This window comes from Sorex araneus, chromosome 9 (assembly GCF_027595985.1).
Source record: "Sorex araneus isolate mSorAra2 chromosome 9, mSorAra2.pri, whole genome shotgun sequence".
In the NCBI taxonomy this organism is placed as follows: domain Eukaryota; kingdom Metazoa; phylum Chordata; class Mammalia; order Eulipotyphla; family Soricidae; genus Sorex; species Sorex araneus.
This window is the reverse complement of record NC_073310.1, coordinates 47,446,890-47,469,956: the sequence shown is the minus strand read 5'-3', so window position 1 is coordinate 47,469,956 and position 23,067 is coordinate 47,446,890. Positions and strand designations below refer to the sequence as shown.

Sequence of the window (23,067 nt, the reverse complement as noted above, 5' to 3'; positions counted from 1 at the left end):
GACGTCTGGTCTGGTGATGCCCAAACAGGCGACCGCTGTACGGTCAGCGACATTCTTCCCGGAAAGCCCGGGGTCCCGCTGAGTTCATGAGATGAAACACGAGGGAAACTTAACTCCTTCCTGGCAGGCGAAGGGTTTTTTTTTCTCTTCTTTTGCTTTTTTTTCTCCATCACGAGTACTGCGGCTTCGTGGACGACACTTGACACCGAACTGACAAGGTGACTGTGGTGACAGCGGACCGATTTTGGGGGCCAAGTCCGGGCTGCCGGAGGTTCGCGTCCAGAGGGGGAAGCCCCCTCCTCCAGGCTTTTCTGACTGGACGTCTGTCGCGGCCGCGGACGTCCCCAAGGCCTGCTGGGCAGCCCTGGAGCTGTGCGGGCTGCGCCTCCGGCCAGCAGCGACTCACAACGCTCGCGGACCTCGCCTAGGCTCGGCCAGTACCTGAGCCAGTCGCTGAGAGGCCAAGCGACCTCGAGCCACTCGGGCAGCGCCGAGCCAGCGGTTCCCTCCCGGCGCACGCGCGAACCGCAGAGCAGCTTCCGGTTTCCCCTGGGCCCCGCCCCGCGGGTTCCGCCTTCCCACCCCCAGCCTCGTTCCTCCTCCAAGCACCGCCCCTTCCCTCCCCTCCTCCCACAACGCCCCGCCCCTGACCCTTCTTGCTCTCCCCGCCCCTCCTCCCGTTCCATTTAATTGTTGGATTGTCGGCGCCGCACTCCCGCCGGTGGCCGGCAGGGGGCGGAGTTCGAGCTTGGATTTTTTGCGCCGGGCGTCCCTCCGGGAGGCGGTCGCCGAGTGGGGGAGGGGAGGGCGGGGCGCGCGGACGCGGTTCGGCCGGCTGCGGCGCTGCTTGTGGTCGCGGATCGGCTGGGAGGCCGCGGCTGCCGCATCAGAGCTGACGTGGGGACGACGTGGGGGCCGCCGCCGGCGCCGGCGCCGGGTTGCTGGGCGGCGGCGCCGCTCCTGAGCGGCGGTCGGGCTCGGCGTCTCCACCTCCTCGCGTCCGTAATCAGTGACGAGGTCCGCTACGTAAATCCCTTCGCGGCGGGTAAGTGGCGCGCCGGCCCCGCACCCGGAGACTTGGGAGCCGGCGACGCGGCGCTGGAGGCGGAGCGGAGCCGGGTCGGCGGGCCGGGCGGGGGAGTCTGCGCGGCGCCGGGCGCCTCCCGGCCGCGTCTCCCCCTCGCCCGCTCTGCCCGCGGCGCGGCGGCCCCTCTCGCCTCGCCCGCCCGGGCCGCCAGCGGCGCCCCCGGCGCGGCCTCAGACTCCAGCCGCGGAGCGGGCTCCTCTCCGCCCCCGGAACCCGCCGTCGCCCCCGGCGAACTCGGTACCAGCTGGAAAAGTCGGATCCGTGCGGTGCCCCTGGTCTTCGGGGAGGGGGGAAAAAACCCCGCGGGGCTGGGGCTGACGCCGGCGAGGACGTGGGTTCCGAGTACCGTCGCCGACGGCCGCGAACACCTTTGCCCCAGTTTTGTTTTTTTTTTTTCTGGCGCCCGGGGTTTAGACGGGAATTAACGTTCACCCCAACCTGCCCGAAACCCGAGTGCGGGGGACGGCGCCCCTGAGTCATTGCGGTCCCCGGTGGGATGAGATAGCGGAGACCTTGCCACCGAGGCTGCGAAGAAGGAAGAGCCGCGCACCCCGCCCCGCCCCACGGCTCGACAAGTGGCTTCCCCTCTTGCTCCCTTTTATTTCTTTATTCTAGAGGAAAACCTAGCCGGGGTCCGAATGCCTGTTGCGTGGGACGCATGATTAAACCTAGTTCTTTAATAACCGACTGCCTGTTGCGAGCATACGAGGAATCTTCTCAAATCAGACCTTTTTTTTTTCCTGCCACGGTGCTCGGTGAAGCAGCTGTTAGTTTGCCGCAGATGTTCAGAAGTAGTGACTTTCGGCGTGGACCTGAAGGACGCACACTAAACCTGAAACAGCCCCCCTTGCCGCTGCAACTTAACTTGACTTTAATCAAACTTCCTTTCCACCACCCACCCCCCGTTTTGGCTTTTTTTTTGCCCGGTTTGTGGGTGGGATTGCAGCCACCTTCCTTCGAGATGAATAAGTAATTTAGGTGCAGTGATGGAGGTTCACTATGAAAATTGTATTTCATTAACAGTTCATAGTCAGCTACCCCCATCCTCCGAAATTGGGTACCGCATTTTCTCCTAGTCTTGATACAGTTTTTGGATAATAAACTCCTACGTCCTAGAAGTCTGAGGCTTTTAAAGTCTATGTCTTTTTAAAGAAAGCAATTTATAAACGGTGTTTTGGTTGATCCATGCACCGTATTAAAAACTGATGTCTAAGGAAATACTGATCCAAACAGCTTTGAAAAAGACAGTAAGTGGTTTTGCTCCTACATCAGTAAACACTAAAGTATTGTTATATTAAATGTTGATAATTTACAGAGACATTTTTGGTGAATCTGTAAATTTATAAATGTAAGTAAATGCCTTGCCTGTGATGCAGGCGATCTTTTGGGTGAGAGTGAAATTGTAATGGCACTGATGTTTTGTATGCTTACTTTTGTAAGAGTGTATGAATAAATTTTTATTGAATGTATAAATACCGAGAAACTCTTTAGTCTTTTTGTTTTGGCATTGTCCCAAAAGATTAATGACTTTTGCTTTTGCTGAGGATTTTATAGACTCCATACTCCATCAGCCACCAAGAAGGGGCTTTTCATGACTGAAAAAAACCTTGTATGGGATATGACCATGTCATGAAAAGTAGGGAGGAGTTGCTGATTATTAACGTGTATGTAAAGATCCTAGCTGAATCTTTGCCTGTATAAACATGTATTTCCCATCTTGTTTTCCCCAACTTAATAATAGTCTTTAAGTATTGGGCAGAAGGTTGAGCCAGGTGTATTGTTAAAGTGGGCAGTCTACTGGAAAACCCACAAATGTCCTGTTCCAGTTAGAGTTTTAAAATAAAACTAGACAATGCAAACATTTAACAGCTGAACCATTGAAAACATGCAATAGGCATTAGTTGTTAATCCTGAAATGTCTCTGAGATGTATTATTTCTATCTTATTGAATGGATGGATTTTGTATGTAAATGTCAACTTTGGGAAATTATTATTGCTCTTTGAAGGCAATTTCAGTATCAGCATATTCTAATGATAAAAATGGAGATTTCAGGGAAAGTCTCTCATCCTTTACACTTGGGTAGAAGTGAATTTTTTTGGGGGGTTGGTTTGGACCACACCTAGTGGAGCTCCCTGGGTTATGAGGAAACATCTTATATCATTTTGCTAATTTCTAGTTAAAGCATACATAAAGTACCTAAACAAAGTACTCTTTTTTTTTTTTTTTTTTTTTTTTTTACCATGGTAATAGCACAGTAGTGTGCTATTCTTTTTTTTTTGCTTTTTGGGTCACTCGGCGATGCTCAGGAGTTACTCCTGGCTCATGCACTCAGGAATTACTCCTGGCGGTACTCAGGGGACCATATGGGATGCTGGGAATCGAACCCGGGTCGGCCGCGTGCAAGGCAAACGCCCTACCCGCTGTGCTATTGCTCCAGCCTCTGTAGTGTGCTATTCTTAAAAGTATATGCTTTCACTTACAGGGTTTTCTTTTTCTAATATCTAGGTTATTCATCATCGAGTGGGGGGAAGGAAGAGGAAAAGCCTGTGTTTAGTGGGAAGTTACCTCTTTATTACTCATGAAGACATCTTAAATTTTATTGATACAGTCCTTGATCACTTGTATCACTTATCACTTGTCATCTGTTATTCATCGATTTCTTGAGTGGGTGTCAGGAACAAGAGACTGCCCTGAAAGCCTCCATCTCTCGGAGAGCCCCACAAGCTACCCCTGGCGTATTCAATATGCCAAAAAACAGTAACAACAATCGGCCCATTCCCCTGACCCTGGAAGAGTCCCCAATATGGTAGCATTAAGAAGGTCGAACAAGGAGAGGATGATAATAGTCCTGTGATAGCTAAATTAAATAAAACCAGGAACTTGAAGGAAAAACTAGGAAGTGACATGGGGATTTGGGTTAGAGATTGTTAAAAACACTATTTTGACTGGTGAAGAAGAATATTGGTTCTAAGAAAACCCTTACCAGTAACTCTTATGTAAGGCTCAAGTCTTGAAGTTCTCTCCAGATAGGAAGCATCTTCGTGCATACTTTTGAACAGGGATTCAGTCAAACCAATTGCCTAAATCTTGTGAAATTTTGACAGTAGGACTCATGTGATTTGAATATTGTACTTTGAGAGTTTCATGAAATAAACTCTTTTTTCTGCACAATTACCTTAGTGAAACTCCACCCCCCCCTTAAGCACAGCAAATGTTAAAATGAGAACATTTCTACCATTTTGCTCATAATCTCTAGCAGCCTGAATTGGATCATAGATAGCATACAGATGCTTTTTTCTTAGAACTTTTTTAAACTGGAATTTATGTTCTAGCATTGGTTACGATGAAACATGTAAAGAAGTTTCTCACTCGATCAGCAGTGAGGGTGCATAGGATGCTTCCTTTTAAAGAGGGCCGGGAAGATAGCAGAACACATAAGGTGCTTGCCCTACACGGGGCTGACTGGGTTTGATCCTCTGCACCCCATACATTCTCTGAGTCTGCCAGGAGTAAGCCCTGAGCAGCACAATGTGTGGCCCTCAAACAAAACAAACAAAAACGGATGGACGACCAATCCAGGTAAGTATGTGGAAATTTCTTTCTTCTAATTCCAAATGCCTTACCTACTCTGCCCAGATTTGCTAATTTGTGATCACATTTAATGTGTAGATAGGTATTATGAAATATACTTGAATGAAATATACTTAATGCAGTTATTGTGTTATTGAAAAATAACTCCACCCCCCTGGGCAATAATGGCTAGCCAAGGAAATAGCTTTCCCCAATGACTTTAAATTATTGGGGATAGTGCTTAGAGGGTGGAGAATAGGTTTCATTTCCTTCTTATTCTTAGCAAGAACTCTTTTTTGTTTGTTTGTTTGTTTGTTTTGCTTTTTGGGTCACACCCGGCGATGCACAGGGGTTACTCCTGGCTCTGCACTCAGGAATCACCCCTGGCGGTGCTCAGGGGACCATATGGGATGCTGGGAATCGAACCCGGGTCGGCCGCGTGCAAGGCAAATGCCCTACCCGCTGTGCTATTGCTCCAGCCCCTCTCAGCAAGAACTCTTGAGTAGCAAAAAGCAGGCACCATATCGGGAGTAAATTAAAAAAGAAAAAGCTGCTTTAGTAGTTAATTACTTGGCACTCTTGGTAGAGAATTAAGATTTCTTGGCTGAAGAAATAGTACAGTGGGTAGGGCGTTTGCCTTGCCTCTAAGCAGGTTCAGCTTCAGCACTGTTTATGGTCCCCCCAGGCCTGCCAGATGTGATCCCTGAGCTCGGAGCCAGGAGTTAGGCCTGCCCACTGCCAGGTGTGCCCCCAAACAAAGATTTCTTAAAGCAGGTACCTGAAACAAATGGAAGTTGAATCCGGGCTAGGAAACTTCATTTTATATATGATTCATGTTCAGAATGCTAGAGATGTTACTTACAAGTGGAATGTAAAGATTATTATTTGAAAGTTAGTCTAATGCTTCACAGCGATTACAAAACTTGAGAAGTGGTGTAATTTCCTGTGACGCCACCGAGCTCGCTGTGTTTCCTGTAGTCATCTTCCCCTAACCGCCTGGTAACCGCAGGTTTGTCCTTGGCAGCCTCAGGTGTATGGCCCTTTGGAATGGCTTCTCTTGCCAGCGCTGCCTTCATGCAGATTTTTTTTTTTAATCCATGTGGTAGGTTACACCAACCTTTTAGACTATGAGCCTAACTTCCCTGATCTTTCAAATTCTATAGGCTGTTTTTCCACCCATGGTTGAGCAGGACCAACATTTTACACTGTGAGCTTCAAACTTCCCTTATCTTTCAAATCTGACTTGCTGTTGCCACCTAAATTGTAGTTAACCTATCACTATCTCCCACTTCCTAAAGCAGCAAAATCCTTGCTTCGTCCCAGAACCAGAGACAGATTGTATGTATTTTTACTTTTCCTATTCTGACTAGAGGTACACTACTACCATGTCTTTTAGTCCACCTTTGAAAAATTTTTTGGAGGGACCCATACCCAGCTGTGCTCAAGGCTTATTCCTGGCCCTGTACATAGCGATCACTCTTGCCAGTGCTTGGGGGACCCATATGTGGTCGCTGGCCATGTGCAAGACTGTACCACCTTACCCTCTGTACAATATTTCTAACCCCTCTTTTTCCTTTTAGAGGCCACACCTAGTATTACAGGGGGATGTATCCTTCCACAATCTTACTTTCATTTTTGACTTTGCTAATTGCAGTTTTGTTTATCTCTGCCCCCTCCCCTTTTTTGGGTAAAAAAAATATTTCTGGATAGTTTTTATGTTTTTTTTAAAAAGGAGCAAAAACTTTCAAATGGTTTGTTAGTGTATTTTTTAAAAAAGAACTCTACATTTTTGTAGTATTTCCCTAACATTTTACAGCCCTTTTTACCTATAATCTAGTCCAAAAGCAGTTTTTTGTTGTTGGGTTTTTTGGGGGGTTTGTTTTTTTGCTTTGGGGCCATCCCTATGGTGCTCAGGACTTTCTCCTGGCTCTGTGCTCAGGGCTCACAACTGGTAGGCTCCGGGGAACATATTCCCTACCCACAGCACTATTGTTCCAGCCTCCAAAAGGAGGAATTTTTTTCAGCGACCCTCCTTTCTTGGCTTTCTAAAGCATACAACTTACATGATAGCATAATTAACATGATAGCATAATTTACATGACAGCATAATGAACTAAGTATAGCTGGCACAAATTTGGTGATATGTGAGTAATTTTGATAAACTGGCATAATTAAGTTTGGTAAGTGAGCACCCTTACCAAAAGTGTTTGGTAAGCTGGTAGAATAATTCCTTGATACACTGGGGAGCATTAAGTATAGTTTTACAGAAAGATGAAGAATATCAGCTAATATGTAAAATCAGTTGGTTTTAGGTTTTTTTTTTATTCTACTGAAATTACTTAAAAAATTTTGTTTTTTATGTATATCTAATTTGCCCAGAAAGTTAAGACATGGCTTTAATTATAGCAGTTATGTCCAAAATTTTGTAAGTGTAAATATAAGCCTGTATTTTATTCTAATTAGCATATTGTAAAAATCTTTATAGGGGCTTTTATTAAGAATATATGATAGTAATGAAATTTAATAGAACTGTTATGCCAGGAGGTAAATCGAGCTACTCAGTGGTGAAGAGTAAGCTGAACACCAAATATTAATTTTATTAATATGAGTAGGTTTTTGTCAGTATAATAGACATATAAATATAGCACGAAAATCCACACTTAAGGAAAAAGAATTTTTGAATTCCCTTAGAATAGTTATTAATTGCTTATAACATATAAAAAGTGCCTTTCTACTATTAAAAGTATAGCTTTCGGGGCTGGAGTGATAGCACAGCGGGTAGGGCGTTTGCCTTGCACGCGGCCGACCCGGGTTCGAATCCCAGCATCCCATATGGTCCCCCGAGCACTGCCAGGAGTAATTCCTGAGTGCATGAGCCAGGAGTGACCCCTGTGCATTGCTGGGTGTGACCCAAAAAAGCAAAAAAAAAAAAAAATAAAAGTATAGCTTTCTTTAGTAGGTAGAAAGTTCTTACACTCTATTGTGTACACTTTATGATATTAGTATCTTTTGTGATTTTAGACGTAGGGAAATAAAACTTTAAAATCACAAGCTCAGGGCTGGTATGTTAGCTCATTTGAACTTGGAGAGGTACTAGATTTGATCCCTCGTACCACATGGTTCCCTGAGAACTGCCAGGTATGGTCCCCCAAGCAAAAACCAAACCACAAATTTGCAACCTCCGGTTATAACATGAACCGTGATACAGATGATGATCTCAAGAGTATATTTAGGATCAAAAAATTATTAAACTCTGAGACCTGACGGTACAGCAAATTAGGCATTTTTGTTGTACTCTGATTCCAGGCACCATAGAGCCCCCTAGTAATGAACCCATAACTGCAGAGCAAGGAGTAAGCCCCAAGCACGTTTGCCCCATCCCCACCCCCACCAAAGCAAAAGACTGTATGCTTCATTAATTCCATCATAAGAGCATCTTAGAATATATGTGTGGGTGGAGGGTGCTAGAGTCACCTCATATCCAGCCATTAAGAGAAAGCTGTAGTATATTAAGATTGGAGGTGAGGTCAGCCTTTTAAAAAGCACTTGGATTTTTTTTTTTTTTTGGTATATCTAGTAAAAATATTTTGTGAATCCCCAGGATAATATTAAAACAGGGAAATTGATGAAAGGAATTGTGTTAATGTTACAGTTGAAATGTCTTAATAATATTTTATTGAGCGTCTGCCAAGCATATTGAATTATAACACTCAGACCCTTACCTGTTCGTTCTTTCTTTTTTTTTTTTAAGTGGGAACTCAGGAGAAAGGGAAGCCTCTCATGGCAGTTCCACCCCGCAGTGCAGGCCTGACAGTTCAACATTTGGGTCATACCTCTATGGGAGAGATCAGGCCCAGTGGCATTGGGACCACCAGGGCTGCACATGGCTGTTGGGTGTGTGTATTAGCAGGTAAAAAGCATGTGCTGCAGAGGATTGAACTCAGGACCTTGTGTATGCAAAGCATGTGTACCAATCCTTGGAGCTATCTTCCTGGCCCAAGCCTATTTATTTGTAAGCCAGAGGGCAGGGAGGGCCGGGGTAGAGGGTGTGGATCCATGAGGAAATAACATCGTTGAATTTGCAGTTTGCCCTGTCTGAATTAGTATAGTGTGAATTATGAGAGATTAAGATTATGTTTGAGTGAACTGAAGTAATAATGGGGAAACTTTATTTTTCTTGGGGCCAAACCTGGCTGTGTTCAGGGATCACTCCTGGTGGGGCTGGGGGACCTTACTGGATGCTGGGGATCGAACCTGGGTTAACCGTGTGCAAGGCAACATTCTACCTGTGTACTATCCAGCCCCATCGGTAGACTCGTAACTGCTTTTAATGTGACAAGCAATGAGAATTAAAGCAGCTGCACTGAGAATGTAGAAATTGGAGCAAAGTCAAGAGATATGTAGGAGGTAAAATTAGTGAGGCTAGATTGGTAAGTGTTCCTTGCATACACTAGAAGAACAGTTTCGACATTTTGCATTATTTATAAAGTTGGTGTCCTCGCTTCGATATGAAAGCGTGCCCAAGGGAATGAAATAGTTGTATGTGATCTCAGCTAGTGACAGAACTCAAGGTAAAACCTAAATAAAGGGACTGGGGGCCAGAGTGATAGCACAGCGGACAGGACATTTGCCTTGCAGCAGCCGACCTGACCTGGGTTTGATTCCTGGCATCCCATCTCATATGATTCCCCCAGCAACGCCAGGAGTAGTTCCTGAGTGCATAGCCAGGAGTAACCCCTGAGCATTGTCAGGTGTGGCCCAAATAATTAAATAAAATAAAGGGGCTGGAGTGGTAGTACAGTGGGTAGGGCATTTGCCTTGCACATGGCCAACCTGTGTTCAGTTCCCCAGCGCCCCACATAGCCCCTGAGCACTCCCACGAGTAATCCCTGAGTACAGAGCCTGGGGTAAGCTGGGAATGGCCCCCAAACAAAAACCAACCTTAAGTCGACATCCCCTTGCCAAGCTGACCACAGTGCCCCCTCAGGAAATGGGCACTAAGGGAAGTGGGGGATGGAGATAGAGGAGGACCCAAAACCTGAGTGGCTGAGTCATGTTGCTAACAGGCACTGAGATAGCAGCACCCTGGAGGAGGCTTGCAGACTAAGGGAGTTGTGGTTTTTGAATATTTGGGTTTGGAGGAGATAACGAACAAACCATTAAGGAACTTCTGACAAGGCCTGGGAGACCACTCAGAGGGCTCAACCGCAGGCTCTGCTCTGCGAGGTCACTGGAGCACAGCCATATGTGTCTCACTCTTACCTCCTTCCATCAAAAAAAAAATCTAATAATAATGGCTAGAACTTACCAGCGGGGGCTGGACTAGAAATGGGACTTGAGATGTATTGCCCTAGAGAGAATGGGGAGTTTGTGACTGGACGGCTGGGAGTACTAATGTCTATGGAGTGGTTCAAAAGACTGACAACTGACAACAAAAGGACTGGATAATATAGAATAAAAACACGAAGTGGTATCATAAAGAGTTCAAAGATGATGAACTTTGGACTGACGAAATGTAGGGCTCTTAAGCTAGAAACGAAAAGACATCCTTAAAGATTTGGCAGGCAGGCGATCAGTCTTGGAGAAGTTCTTAGAAAGTAGTTAGAAATAATCCTTTCGTAAGTCTGAGTCAGAATCAAGTTTATCTGCTGCTCAGTATTCTGGTATGAGATTAGCATTTTCTCTTTGGACATCTTGGGCTGTGGTTGCAGGAAACTGTTCTTTTTTTCACTTCGCTGCTGGTTGTCTCTGGGAAGAAGAAACGGGTGGCAGTTCTAGAACTTCACCGAATACCCTTTTATACTCGAAAATTCTGAACCATAGCATGTATTACTTATCCAAAATTCAATGTAGTAGCAGTTTCTTCTCTCCTTTGATATGGAACCATGATTATCCTTAGTATTCAAATAAAATTATTTTTTTATTTAAACATTTGTCTACCTATTAGCTTCTGTGCACTGGAGAACAGGGACATTTAATTCTTTCCTAGCTTACAGCCTGCCACATCATGGATGCTAGCCACTGTTTAATAAATACGTGGACTCTTGGTTGTAAGGTTTATAGGAAAGAACACTTTCCAGGGAAACTGCCAGCATCAGTAATACAGAGTTAGCTCTAATTAGAATGACGGCAGCCTTGCATTAGAGTCCCACAGATAGCTGGTTCAAATGCCTTATCCTCTGCTGCTCTCTCTGTATCAAGGGGGGAATGTTAGTAGCAATTACCTTAGTGAGGTGCAGCAAACCTGACTACTGGAGCACTTCTCAACTTACAGGTTTTAGAGGGGACCCCTTAGGAAGGAAAGTTGAAAGCACTGTGTTAGTGACTCAGCAACATTGTCATTGCTGGCAGAGATGCTTAGAAGTTACTTAGAGTTGTGCACATTTGTCCTTTCCAACTCTCAAGGCCCCCCAAATAGCCTCTTGTCTTTTTCTTTGCCAGTTTTACTTCATTCAGCATGTTTGAAATACATTAATTTACATACAGGGAGCCTAGGTTTGATTTCCAGCACATCACAGTTTCCTGAGTACTGCTAGGAGCAAGCCTTGAGCACTATTGGTTATAGTCAAAAATAATCAAGAACAGTAACAAAAGTTGTTATAGTATAAACTTTAAGAAACAAATATTCCATGTAGTCAGTGATTATTATTTTCAAATGAAGCTGGTATCTGTGTCATAATGTAGTTTAAAAATTGTTTTCTTCCCAGTAGAAAATAATCTGAGACAGAGCACAAAATTTAAGCTTTTTATGTTTTTTTTTACATTACTTAATAATAGAATGTTATGATCTTCCAATTCAACATTGTAATTTTGCTGCAGGATCCATAAAGAAGAAAACGGGGAAGGAGCAAAGCATTGATTACAAATGTCTTAATAATGAGCAAATGTGGCAGGAAAAAATATATTAAGACAAATCTAAGGTAGGTGGATATATATTTTTCTGTTCTTGAAAGTTCTACTTAGAACTTAAAATGATATCTCTAAGAGGTGGATAAATTAGAGATATGTATATATTACAGTAGTACTATGTAATCTGTGCACAAATTATTCAATCGCTTAATTATGAGATTTATCTTCTGTGTACTGTGCTAGGCAATGTAGGAGTGGTAAGCTTATATTAATTAATTCAGCTTATATTAAGCTTTTTTTCACAGGAAGTAGGTGGTATGTAAGGAGGTATGCTGTTTTTACTTTCCTCCTTGCCTTTGAGTTATACTTTCAAAAATAGAAAGTAGCACTGTAGCACTGTTGTCCAATTGTTTGGATGGGATATTCTCGGGTAGCTTGCCAGACTCTCTGAGAGGGACGGAGGAATCAGACCCAGGTCAGCTGTGTGCAAGGCAAACACCCTACCCGCTGTGCTATTGCTACAGTCCAACTTACAAACTATAATTAAAAATAATTTGGCCAGATTCCTGTATACTGGTAAATAAAATATTCAGTATTCAATAAATATATTCAATAAATAGAAAGTACTTTATGTTTTACAGAAGACCAAATAGAATTTTTCAACTTTTCCTTTGATTACTTTTAGAGACATCCTTTGGTTGTTTCATAGGTTATATCTAACTTAAAAAAGAAAATTTTCTAATAGGTTTTTGTAAAATGGTTTCATGATAGAGAATAGAGGCCACTTAAACTTTTCCTTTTGTGTGGCTATTAAGAGGTAAAAAAATCATTACTAGAGTGACTCTGCTCAATAATTTATCTTTGTATTTTGGTTGTAAGATATGATATGAGTTTATTAGTTGAAATGTTAATTGTTATGAAATTATCTTTGTTTCATTTTTTATTTAGATACATTTGGCCTGTGTTTCTTTGTCCCTTCTTGTTTCTTTCTAATTTTTTTAAAGTTTATATTTTATTGAACCACCATGAAAAATACAAAGCTTTCAGGTTTAAGTCTCAGTCATATAATGATTAAAACCCCATCCCTTCACCAGTGCACATGTTCCACCACCAAGAAACCCAATATATCCCCCTCCCACGCCCCCACCTAAGCAGCTAATGATCTTCACTTTATTCTCTCTATACTTTGAATATATTCAGTATTTCAATAGAGAACTCACTATTATTGTTTGGAATTTCCCCCCAACAATCAGGCCTGCTGAAAAGGCATTATTTAATAATTTCTTTTCATTGCTGAGAATGAAGACTATGAGAGGTTTTGGATTTCTGATATTTTAGCTCAGTTCACAGTCTAGATGCATTTCTGTGAGAAGCCGCTCTGGGTGCCAAAATGGGTTAGATGACCTCTCGGATGATAGTCTTTAGGAGCAGAGGGCCCATTTCGCGAGAGGCAGCTCCGGATCTTATCTGGACGGAAGGCGTGCCGGTAACGCCTCCACCCCCCCCCATGATCGCCTATGAGCCATGTCACTGCAAACTCATACCTCTGGGTTGGGAGTCTTAGGAGGTGGCTCTCACCATGTTGATGTTGCTGCCCCTCCATTTTCCGCGCAGAAAAACAGGGTAGAGAGGGAAAATCCCTCCCTGGGTGGCACGGGATTGTAGCACAGCTCACAGTCTAGATGCATTTCTGTAAGAAGCCGCTCTGGGTGCCAAAATGGGTTAGAAGACCTCTCAGATCATAGTCTTTAGGAGCAGAGGATCCGTTTCGAGTGTGGCAGCTCCGGATCTTCTCCTTTCTAATTTTTTAAGAATACTTTTCTTGGGGCCAGAGTGATAGTACAGCAGGTAGGGCGTTTGCCTTGCATGTGGCCGACCTGGGTTCAATCCCCAGCACCCCATATGGACCCTCAAATGCTGCTAGGAGTAATTCCTGAGTGCAGATCCAGGAGTAACCCCTGAGCATCCCTGGGTGTGACCCCAAAAGCAAAAAAAACCAAACCAAAACAAAACAAAAAAAACCAGAAAAAACCCCAACTTGATATAATGACAGAATTCTTTCGTCTTTTTGTATTTTTCTTTTTGGGTCAACCTGATGATGTTCAGGGGTTACTCCTGGCTCTGCCTTCAGGGATTACTTCTGGTGATGCTCAGGGGCCCATATGAGATTCTGGGGATCGAACCTGGGTTGGCTGCATGCAAGGCAAACTCCCTACCACTGTACTAACACTCTGGCCCTTTTCTTTAATACAGTTACTATATTGGGGTTTTTTTTGGGTCACACCTGGTGATGCAATCAGTAATCACTCCTGTTGGTGCTCAGGGAACCATATGGGACACCAACAATCAACCCAGATTGGCCAAGTGCAAGGCCAGCGCCCTTCCCACTGTACTATGCTCTTGGCCATGACAGAATTCTTATTTTTTTTTCTCTTTATTTTTCCTTCTACTTACATATTTATGTTCTTGATATGCCTGGAAACTTTGACTATTTCTATAATTTCTTCAGCATTTCTATAATTTCTCAGTATTTCTTTAGTTGTAAAGTATATTTTTTAAATGAATTTATTATGTTTCTTTGTTCTCATACTTTCTGTTTGTATTGTAGTGTACCTATATTTCTGCTTTAGTGTTTTAAGGGCTCATTGCATTATGATGTCAATGTTTTATTAAAATAGTCTTAGAAAAAAACAGAGGGGCTGGAATACAGTGGGTGGGGTGTTTGCTTGTACGCGGCTCACTCAGGTTTGGTCCCCAGAATCCCTTATGGGTCCCCAAGCCTCGTCAGGAGTGATACCTGAGCACAGAGCCAGGAGGAAGCCCTGTGCACTGCCAAGTGTGACCCCAAAAACCAAAACAAGAAAAAGAAAACAGAACAATCAAATATAATTCTAAAACACAAATCTACTCCCCCCAAAGTAGTTCACTCTGGAAATCCTTGAAAATTGTGATTCTGTTTTACTAGATTCTGGTTTTTAATTTTTTTTTTTGAGTCTCAATATAGTAAGAATAGATTTGGGATAACAGGTTATATTTGCTTTTCTGTCAGAATAAAATAGTTTGTCAAATATTACTTAAGACTTCAGAAGAAATATTTAATCGTCACAAGTAAAAAGTATTATTACTTATTTCATCAATTGCTTATAAGTTTAAGTCGGCCCATTTTAGAAGATCTTTCTCTGATCCTTAGGATTGAACTAAATATTTGCCATCTTGTTTGATTTTAGTTTAAAATACATAATGGATTTTTTGTTTTAGCTCTTTTATTTTTAGGAAATGTTTTTATATTTAGACATTTGATAACTTTTAATTGCGAATTGATCCTTTTCTCTCTAGACAGCAATTAAGAACAAAGTACTACATAATTAACTTAAGTACAGTTCTGCTAATTTTGGTATTATGTTTAAAATTTGATGATTAGAAGAAATAATATTTTTTTGAAAACTTGCTGTGCTGTCTCAATTTTAGTTTCAGGATATGGAAACTAATTTAGAATTATAATTATAATGGATCAGTCCTTTACACCACAAATTCTCTCTGCACTAAGAGAGGTTTATTTACAGGTGTTGGTGTTAAATGTCATTCATAGCCAAGTTTTGGGTCCTACATCTCCTGCTGAGATAGTCTTTGAAAACACGCCATGTAATACTTGATATATGTTTAACTCTTTTTTTGTTTGGTTGTTTTTGGGCCACCCCTGGCCATGCTCAGGGGTTATTCCTGGCTCTGCACTCAGTAATTACTCCTGGCAAGCTCCGGGGAACATATGGGATGCCAGGGATTGAACTTGGGTTGTCTGCATGCCAGGCAAGCACCTTGTCCACTGTACTCTCTCCAGCCCTTTTGTTGAGCTCTTGTTATTTGAATCTTTTTTCCTGAGCGTTGCTCAGTGTTGGGTTTTAGTGGGGTTGGGTATAAGAGGTTATATTTGAGAGTGATTAGATATAGGTATGTAGAAACATTTGTTTGAAAATAATTGTTTCATATATGTATATGTGTATATATGTATATAATGCATACACACACATATATGAAATTCTGAATTCATAGTGCTGACCTTAGTTCACTGAGAATGATTTTTCACTGTCAAATAAATTGGTTTTAGTATCACAGGCTGATTGACCTGTACTAGGCATTATACTAAGCACTCTAGGAGAATGCAAATGGGAAAAATATCAGAACTCTCACACCCTAGTGTGAAACATGAAATAATAGTAACCATAGTTGTGGCATATGCAAAGGCACGTAGTTGCTATGGAAGATTGTCTAACCTATAATATTCAGGGTACTAACTGCAGAAGGAAGCCGCATGCCACAGTCACAGGGCCTCTTGTTCACCGGCTGTTGTGCCGTGTATTTTATGCCCTGTAGGAAGCCATTCATATTCTCTGAGCCTTGTTTTCCTCATTTTTAGAAACATCTGCCAAATATATAGTTTTCTAGAGTGGTTGATGAAGTTGATTTATTTAATGGTTTTGGACTAGCTCCTGTTAGGCACTGGAGGTAGGTTGAACTCTAAAGTGTAATCCCAGTCTGGGCATTGCTCACAGCAGGCATCAGTGCCCTACTGGAGCTGTTGCATCAGAAGGTGTTGGGGATCCGGGACAGAGTGACTTACTCTGCACAAGGCTGTTAGAAGAGGCTTCTGAAAAATGGCATCCTTGAGCCAAGTCTGGAAAAAAGAGGAGGAATTTGCCTGTTGGGCAGAGAAGGGGGAAAGGGCATTTCAGAAAGAGGGAAGAGCAGGCATAAAACATTAGAATTCATGGAATAAGGTGTGTACTTGAGGGGGAGGGGATGGGCAGGGGACGGGCTTGTAAAGAGGCCAGAATGCAGAGTGGGAAGGAGCGGAGACTGACTCTAAAAGTCAGACAGGGTCATATTGTGAAAGATTGGATGGCAGTTTGGTATGGACTTTGGAAAAAGTCCTTAGTCAAACTTGGCTGTACCTTCTCGATGCCTTTGTGGTGAGATCAGAATCCGAGATCTGATTCTAAGATGAGTAAGGATTAATTCTTTTATCTCCCTTCCTTTTATCTCTTAAAAAGACTATTGTCTTTATAAAATTGTTAAGGAATAAAACTAGTAGGCATTTGCTACGTGACAAGTGCTGAGCCAAAGGTAATTAAAATTCGGCTTGTTAGTGGAAGTTTGGATTTTATCCTGCAGTCAGTAGGGAACAGCTGAAGCAGCTTAAGCAGAGAGCCTTTTAAACGGAAGCGTATGCTTTAGAAAGATAGGATAGAGGGGAAAGATGGCATTGAGCATGTAGAGAGGCTAAGTTGTTCTCTTTTCTTGCTGTGCTAGGTGTGATGATGCTGTGTTTGGCCCAGCAATGTGGTAATGTGGGGATCCTCCAGACCCCCACTGTGCTGAGGGTGAGGACATTGATGTTGAGAATCAAACTTAAGACCTTACACATGTCAGGCATACACTCTACCCATTTTGCTATCTTCTTGGCCAAGCATCTTATCTGGTAGAGATGATGTTGGGAAAAAAAAGACAGTGTCAGGAATGATATCTAGGTTTCTGTCTTCAGAAATTAGGTGGATGATGAGACCCTGATTTCCTAGGATAAGGCACTCAGCATTCATTAAAGGATATGTTTGTGGAAGAAGAATTCATTTCTGAACCCACTGAGTTTGAGGTGCCTGCTGGATATATTTGGAGATACTAAGTAGACATTTGGATATGTGATTTTGGAATTCAAGAGAAATCTGTGAACTAGAGATAGAGATCTGAGAGACAGATGCCTTTTGAATCTAAAGAAATATACATGATGTTACACAGGGGGAAATATGAGAGTCAGATGAGAAGGTCTAGACAGAACTCTAAAGACATACTCTTAGAGACTAATATTGCGGAAGAGAAGGGCATGAAAAGGGTCTTGTGGAGGAATTGTAAGGGGATCAGTGGAAATGCAATATCATGGCATCAAGTAGAGTTCAAGAAAGAGGTTTGAGAGATAGTACAGATGTTGGGGCACTTACCTTGACGTGACCATCTGGGTTTGATTTCTGACACACCATGTGGTCCCCCTGGACTCCATCATGAGTGATCTCCTGGAGAAAGTCTTGGCAACATGTTGTATGTCCTCCCACCCCCAAATAAAAGAAAGAAAAACAATTTGAACAGTTTTAAGTATTGCTGTAGGCTTAAATATGATAGGTTTTAAAAATGAACCTTTGATTTAGTGACAGGGATTGATTGTTTATAAACCTTGGTGCAGGATTAAAGGATTCAGAATTGATTTTTATCTGAGATTTATTAAGCAGATGCTAAGGAAATACTAATATTTACTAAGTAGATCCCAAGGTAAAGGGGTGAGAATTGGATATTGGAACATAGTAGTTAAATGAGATGCGATTTTTTTTTCTCTTGGTTCACACCAGTGATACTACCAGGGATTACTCCTGACTTTGAGTTTAGGGACCACTCCTGACAATTCTTGGACTATAGAGGATGCCAGGATCCCCTATTGCAAGTCAAATACCTTAGTAGCTGTATTCTCTCTGCTCCAGGAACCCATGAATTTTAAGGTGAATAGGATGGGCTATGAAAAAGAGAGAAGGGTAGGCTGGAGAGATAGATATATGTTCAATAGACTGAGTGCGTGCTCTGCATGCAGGGGACTTGGGTTTGATGTCCGGCATTGCATGGTCCCCCAAGTATAGACTTGAGAATAACCCCTTGTGCCATGGGATGCTAAAGAAAAAACAAGAAAAACGGAGAAGGGTGATGGGAGAAAGCATTCTAGAAACTCAGTGTGGTGGATGAAATACCAGGTTTGAGGTGAGGGCAAGATGAAAGGTGTGAGCTGGAAATACCGGATTATTTCTTAGGTGGAACATCTTGGAACACAGATTAGGTTCAGTGTAGGGCAAATTATGCGTGTAGATGGTTGACGTGGAGTGAAGAGTCATTGAAAGCATCAGAAGTAAAGCATAGAGGCATCAGGGTGAGGGATGAGCCCATCCTTGGGATGTAAACTTAATACAGATTGGTGAGGAGAAAGCCAGGAACCAGTCTTCAGTTTATACCCTGACTATAAGTAGAAGGCGACATCATGGAATTGGGGTATCAGCTGGGCTCGCTGATTACCATTCTCCTTCAGCTGTCTTTCGCAAAAGAGTTAGAACAGGGGGCTGGAGTGATAGCACAGCGGGTAGGGCATTTGCCTTGCACGCGGCTGACCTGGGTTCGATTCCCAGCATCCCATATAGTCCCCTGAGCATGGCCAGGGGTAATTCCCGAGTGCAGAGCCAGGAGTAAACCCTGAGCATCGCTGGGTGTGATCCAAAAAACAAAAAAAAATAAAAAGAACAGTTGGGTAGTAGTAGAGGGAACTATTGAAGATGTTAAGTCAGGATTTTGATCTTGATTAGATAGGAATGACAACTGATCTCTATTGAGAGGACTCTAGGGGAGTTTGGAGTTTCAGGAAGCACGTTTGCAAAAATTTGGAAGAAGAGTAATGAGCAGTATGAATTATGGTGGGAAAGAAAGCACTGTCCATGAGAGAGAAGATGAAACATGGAAGGGGCTTTCATCTTTCATCTTTGTCAGTGACTCAGAAAAAAAGGAAGTGGGGTATTAGGGAAGAATGTGATTCTGGTTTGGATGAAGGAGCATTACAGTTATGACTGAGGGGAGCCCCATTGTCTGGGTGTGTAGTTTTCAAAGTGGACTGGGGACTGGAGAAATTGTGAGAAATGGTCTCAGCTGCTTGGTCTACTGTTACGGGAGGTGGTTCAAGTGGGTGGTGCCAAGTGTGGCAAGGAGGATGAATGATGACCTTTCCATTCCTGCCTTTCTTCCCTAGAAGGCACACGGCCTCATGGCATTCTCAATGGCTATATTTAGCATTGTAGGGTTGGTTTTTTTTTTTTTTTCTTGTAGCCGATCTGGTACTGACTCATAGACACATGATTCTAACTTTGGAGCATAAATGGATACTAATGCTCCTGGCTGAGATAAGAAATGTAAGGCACAGGTGTCTGAAAACCTCAGATTGAGATATGATCAGTAGAGGCAAGTGTGCACAAATACAGATTTGGAACCCGTCTGTAAGTAAAATTGAAGAAGCCAGAGAAGGAAGATTGAAACAAGAGAAAAGGGGAAAGGAATGAATTCCAGGAAATATCCAGGAGAAAAGGGGAACAGTTAAGGTGATTGCATGGTATAATGACTATAAAAAACTTTCATTTCATAAATGTTCAACAACATCTAAACTATTATATCCCATAAAATGAGTCCTAAGGGACCAGACATAATACAGTGGTAGGGCACTTGCCTTGCACTCGGTGGACCTGGGTTCAGTCTCTGGCACCACATATGGTCTCCCGCGTTCCTAAAGGAGTGATTCCTGAGCACTGCCGGATATGGCATAGAAACAAATAAAAATGAGACCTAAATAGTTTATTTTTCAAAGCATAAAAACTTTTTGATTGGCAATTTCTTAGATACTATTGTGTATTTCAGCTTTTTCAAAAGTGTACTAAATATAATTGATTTTCCAACGTGTAAATGTTCCTTTTTGGCAGGGCTTAACGTGGGGGGAAACTCCAAACAATAGTACTAAGTTTTTTGTTAAAGGGTAAAAGATTGTAGCGATAGAATTTTAGGCAGAATTTTCCCTGGACTTTAACGGGTCGGACTTTGGTGGGAAATCCTAACAAGAATAGTAAGTCTTTTGCTGAAATATTGAAGGCCACCAAAGTGGTAGCCATCTCTATAGACTGAACTAAGCCATATCCCCACGCCGGCTGAGAAGAAATATCCTTCTTTCTCGGGAAAAAACGCGGCGTGGCGTTAACCATAGTATGATGTCCATTAAGCTGACACAGACCTGGTGGCGTGGGAATCGGATGCAAGGGAATAAATTATTATGTACTTGGAACAGCGGGACGCTGGTGGAACCTTGAGCCGAGGCCGATACCAGCGTATTACTTTTGGTTCCAGAAACTGCTTGCAGACGTTATACCAGACTATCAACTAAGCTAGAGCCCCACGCCGGCTGATGACGAGAAATAACCATCTCTTTTGGTTTGTTTCCCTTTGTCAGGCAGCGTGGTGATTACTAAACAGGCGTGATCTCGGTGGCGCGGGACGAGGGGGGAAAAAAATAGAAAAGTTATGTAACAAACAGCGGGACTTAATATCTCTACATTCTCAGCAATGGAGAGCCATCAAATGCTTCCTTGACAGTGGGACTGTCTTCTCTTTTTTGGGGGGAAACCCTAGCAACAATAGTGAATTATGTGTTGAAACATGGACTGTAACCAAGATAAAGCGTAAACGAAGTGAAACTTATCACTTACAAGGGCGGGGACTGGGGAGGTGGAAGGGGGCGGGAGGTATAATGGGGTGGTTGGTGATGGAATATGGGCACGGGTGAAGGGAAGGGTGTTTGAGTACTGTATAACTGACATAATCATGAGAACTTTGTAACCCTCCACATGGTGATTCAATAAAATTTAAATTAAAAAAATATATAATTGATTTTCCCTCGGTGACTTAGGTAGGAAATAGTTATTGAATTTTAACTAATAAATTATTTCATTTCTTAAATAAAAAGAACGAGGCAACTTTACCTTATATAGATTCAAATTGCTATATACTTGGAATTCTTGATCTTTTTATTTTACTTTATATAATTCTTGTTACCTGTAACTTCCTCTAACCAATACACTAGAAGCCAATTAATTAAAATTTTTCTTTTAAATAAAAATGTAAAGTATGTATCAGAAGAGTTATTTTTTCTCTTAAAAGTTTTAGTACATTGACTTGGGACATTTGCTTTGCTTATAAATGGGTAAATTATGCTTATTACCTGGTTCGTGACTGAATTTTTTGAAGAATCTAAACATCTAAACAAAGAGCTGGTACTAAACAATATAAATTGATTCCTTAGATACTGAAAGACTCAAAGGAAGCATCTGAATAGGACAGAATATTAAGAGCTATTCCCAATCCAATTTCATCAACCTTTCTAACAGTGCTTCTATCAGCTCTGCTGCTTCTGCAGTAAAACAGATTAATGGTGCTTCATACCTCAGCCAGATTCATCACTACAACCTGCTGTTCTGTTTTTCCAAACACCCTCAGTGTTTTCCTTTCTTTCATTGTCCTCCTTCAGTATACCAGTTCAGATGATCTCATCTTCAAAGCAGACATCATTCCACGCTGTTTTCCAAAGCATTTCATATATAATATCCTTGACACAATTTAAGAATTGACTGGGTTTGGGGCCAGGACGATAATACAGTGGACACAGTGCTTGCCTTGCCTGTGGCCAACCTGAGTTCTATCCCTGATACCAGATACGCTCCACTGACCACCCCCACCAACCTCTTGCAGTGTAGTCAGAAGTAAGCCCTGAGGATGGCCTAAATAAATGAGATGTCCCTGAGATTAGTAGATTTAAAGAATCTTTTTTAATTGAAGAGGTTTTTTAAGTACTTTAATTAGGTCCAGGATGATAGCTCAAAGGGCTGGAGTACATGCTTTGCATGAGAGATTCCAGGCTTGAGCCCCAGTATTACATGGGCTCCTCAGAGTTGCCAGGAGTGACAAATAAAAGTAAAACACAACTCCCCAAACAAAGTACTTTAACCAGTTCTGATGTAGGTTATCTAAGGACCTTATTTCAGAAACCGAAGATCATTTAGCTATCAGCAGTCGTCAGTTCTTTATGCCTGGCATGTAGATGGTACCAAATGGATGTTAATAGAGTTTACTGGGGAAGGCCTTTCATGTATGTAACGTGTGAGTTGAGACTTAAGCTCTTGGCGGAACCTTTAAGAGAGCTTTTAATACAGGTGTAAGAGATTTTAAGAGATTTCATAAGGGGGCTCTAGGTTTAAAAAAAAAGAGAGAGAGAGATACCAAGTAAGACACTTCTCAAATTGTTTCTTTAACAATGCTGCTGGTATATGCTTAGTGGAAAAGGAGTTGGTTTGGTGGCTAGATACTTTTGGGTCTATTTCATGCTTCCCAAGGCACATTAGTATCTTCAAGCCTCTGAGAAATTTTGCAGCAAAAAAATCTTTTTAGCTGGATCTTTAAAGCTTTTTGACTAACTGGGTCCCTCTTCTTTCCCTAGATAATACCTTTGCATATACTGCAGAAATAGTGCTTTAAAGTGATTTGGGACCTCCCAAAAAGAGATTTAGGAACTGCTCCCATTAAGCAAAAATATAGCAGTAGGAATTTGCAATTTTAAACGTGGTGATGACCTACACATGGCTTGAAATTGGAGTGACTGTGCTGGGAAGTAATTTGAAAAGAGAGAGAAACTAGCTTTTTCATAGTAGCCTCAGGTTTTTATTTGCTTTAAATTTTCATGGTCACTTTTAAGTATTAAAACTATTTTGAATAATGAGAATTACAAGTGTATTATATAGCTCATAAATGATAGGTTTGAGAATGTTTATTTGAATTGCAAAAGAAGATATTAACTGAAAGATAGTAGGTGAAGGATCTATAGAACCTGATAACTACTTAAAATTTTAAAATAGATATGCTCATTTTAATTCAAAATTTTAGGTGACTTATATAC

The 23,067-nt window shown here is 42.2% G+C and overlaps 1 protein-coding gene across 20 annotated transcripts in view; it reads left to right on the top strand.

Annotated features, from left to right (window-relative positions):
* The first annotated feature begins 705 nt into the window (after positions 1-705).
* CREM (cAMP responsive element modulator) overlaps positions 706-23,067 on the top strand; it is an 81,752-nt gene continuing 59,390 nt past the window's right edge. For 2 of the 20 annotated variants that reach the window (XM_004605402.2, XM_055147256.1), the window contains exons 1-2: positions 706-1,045; positions 11,478-11,578. In XM_004605402.2, coding sequence (XP_004605459.2) covers positions 11,535-11,578 — 44 coding nt within the window. In that variant the 5' untranslated portion in view covers positions 706-1,045; positions 11,478-11,534. The other 18 variants (XM_012932003.2, XM_055147255.1, XM_012932006.2 and 15 more) reach the window with 15 other exon arrangements.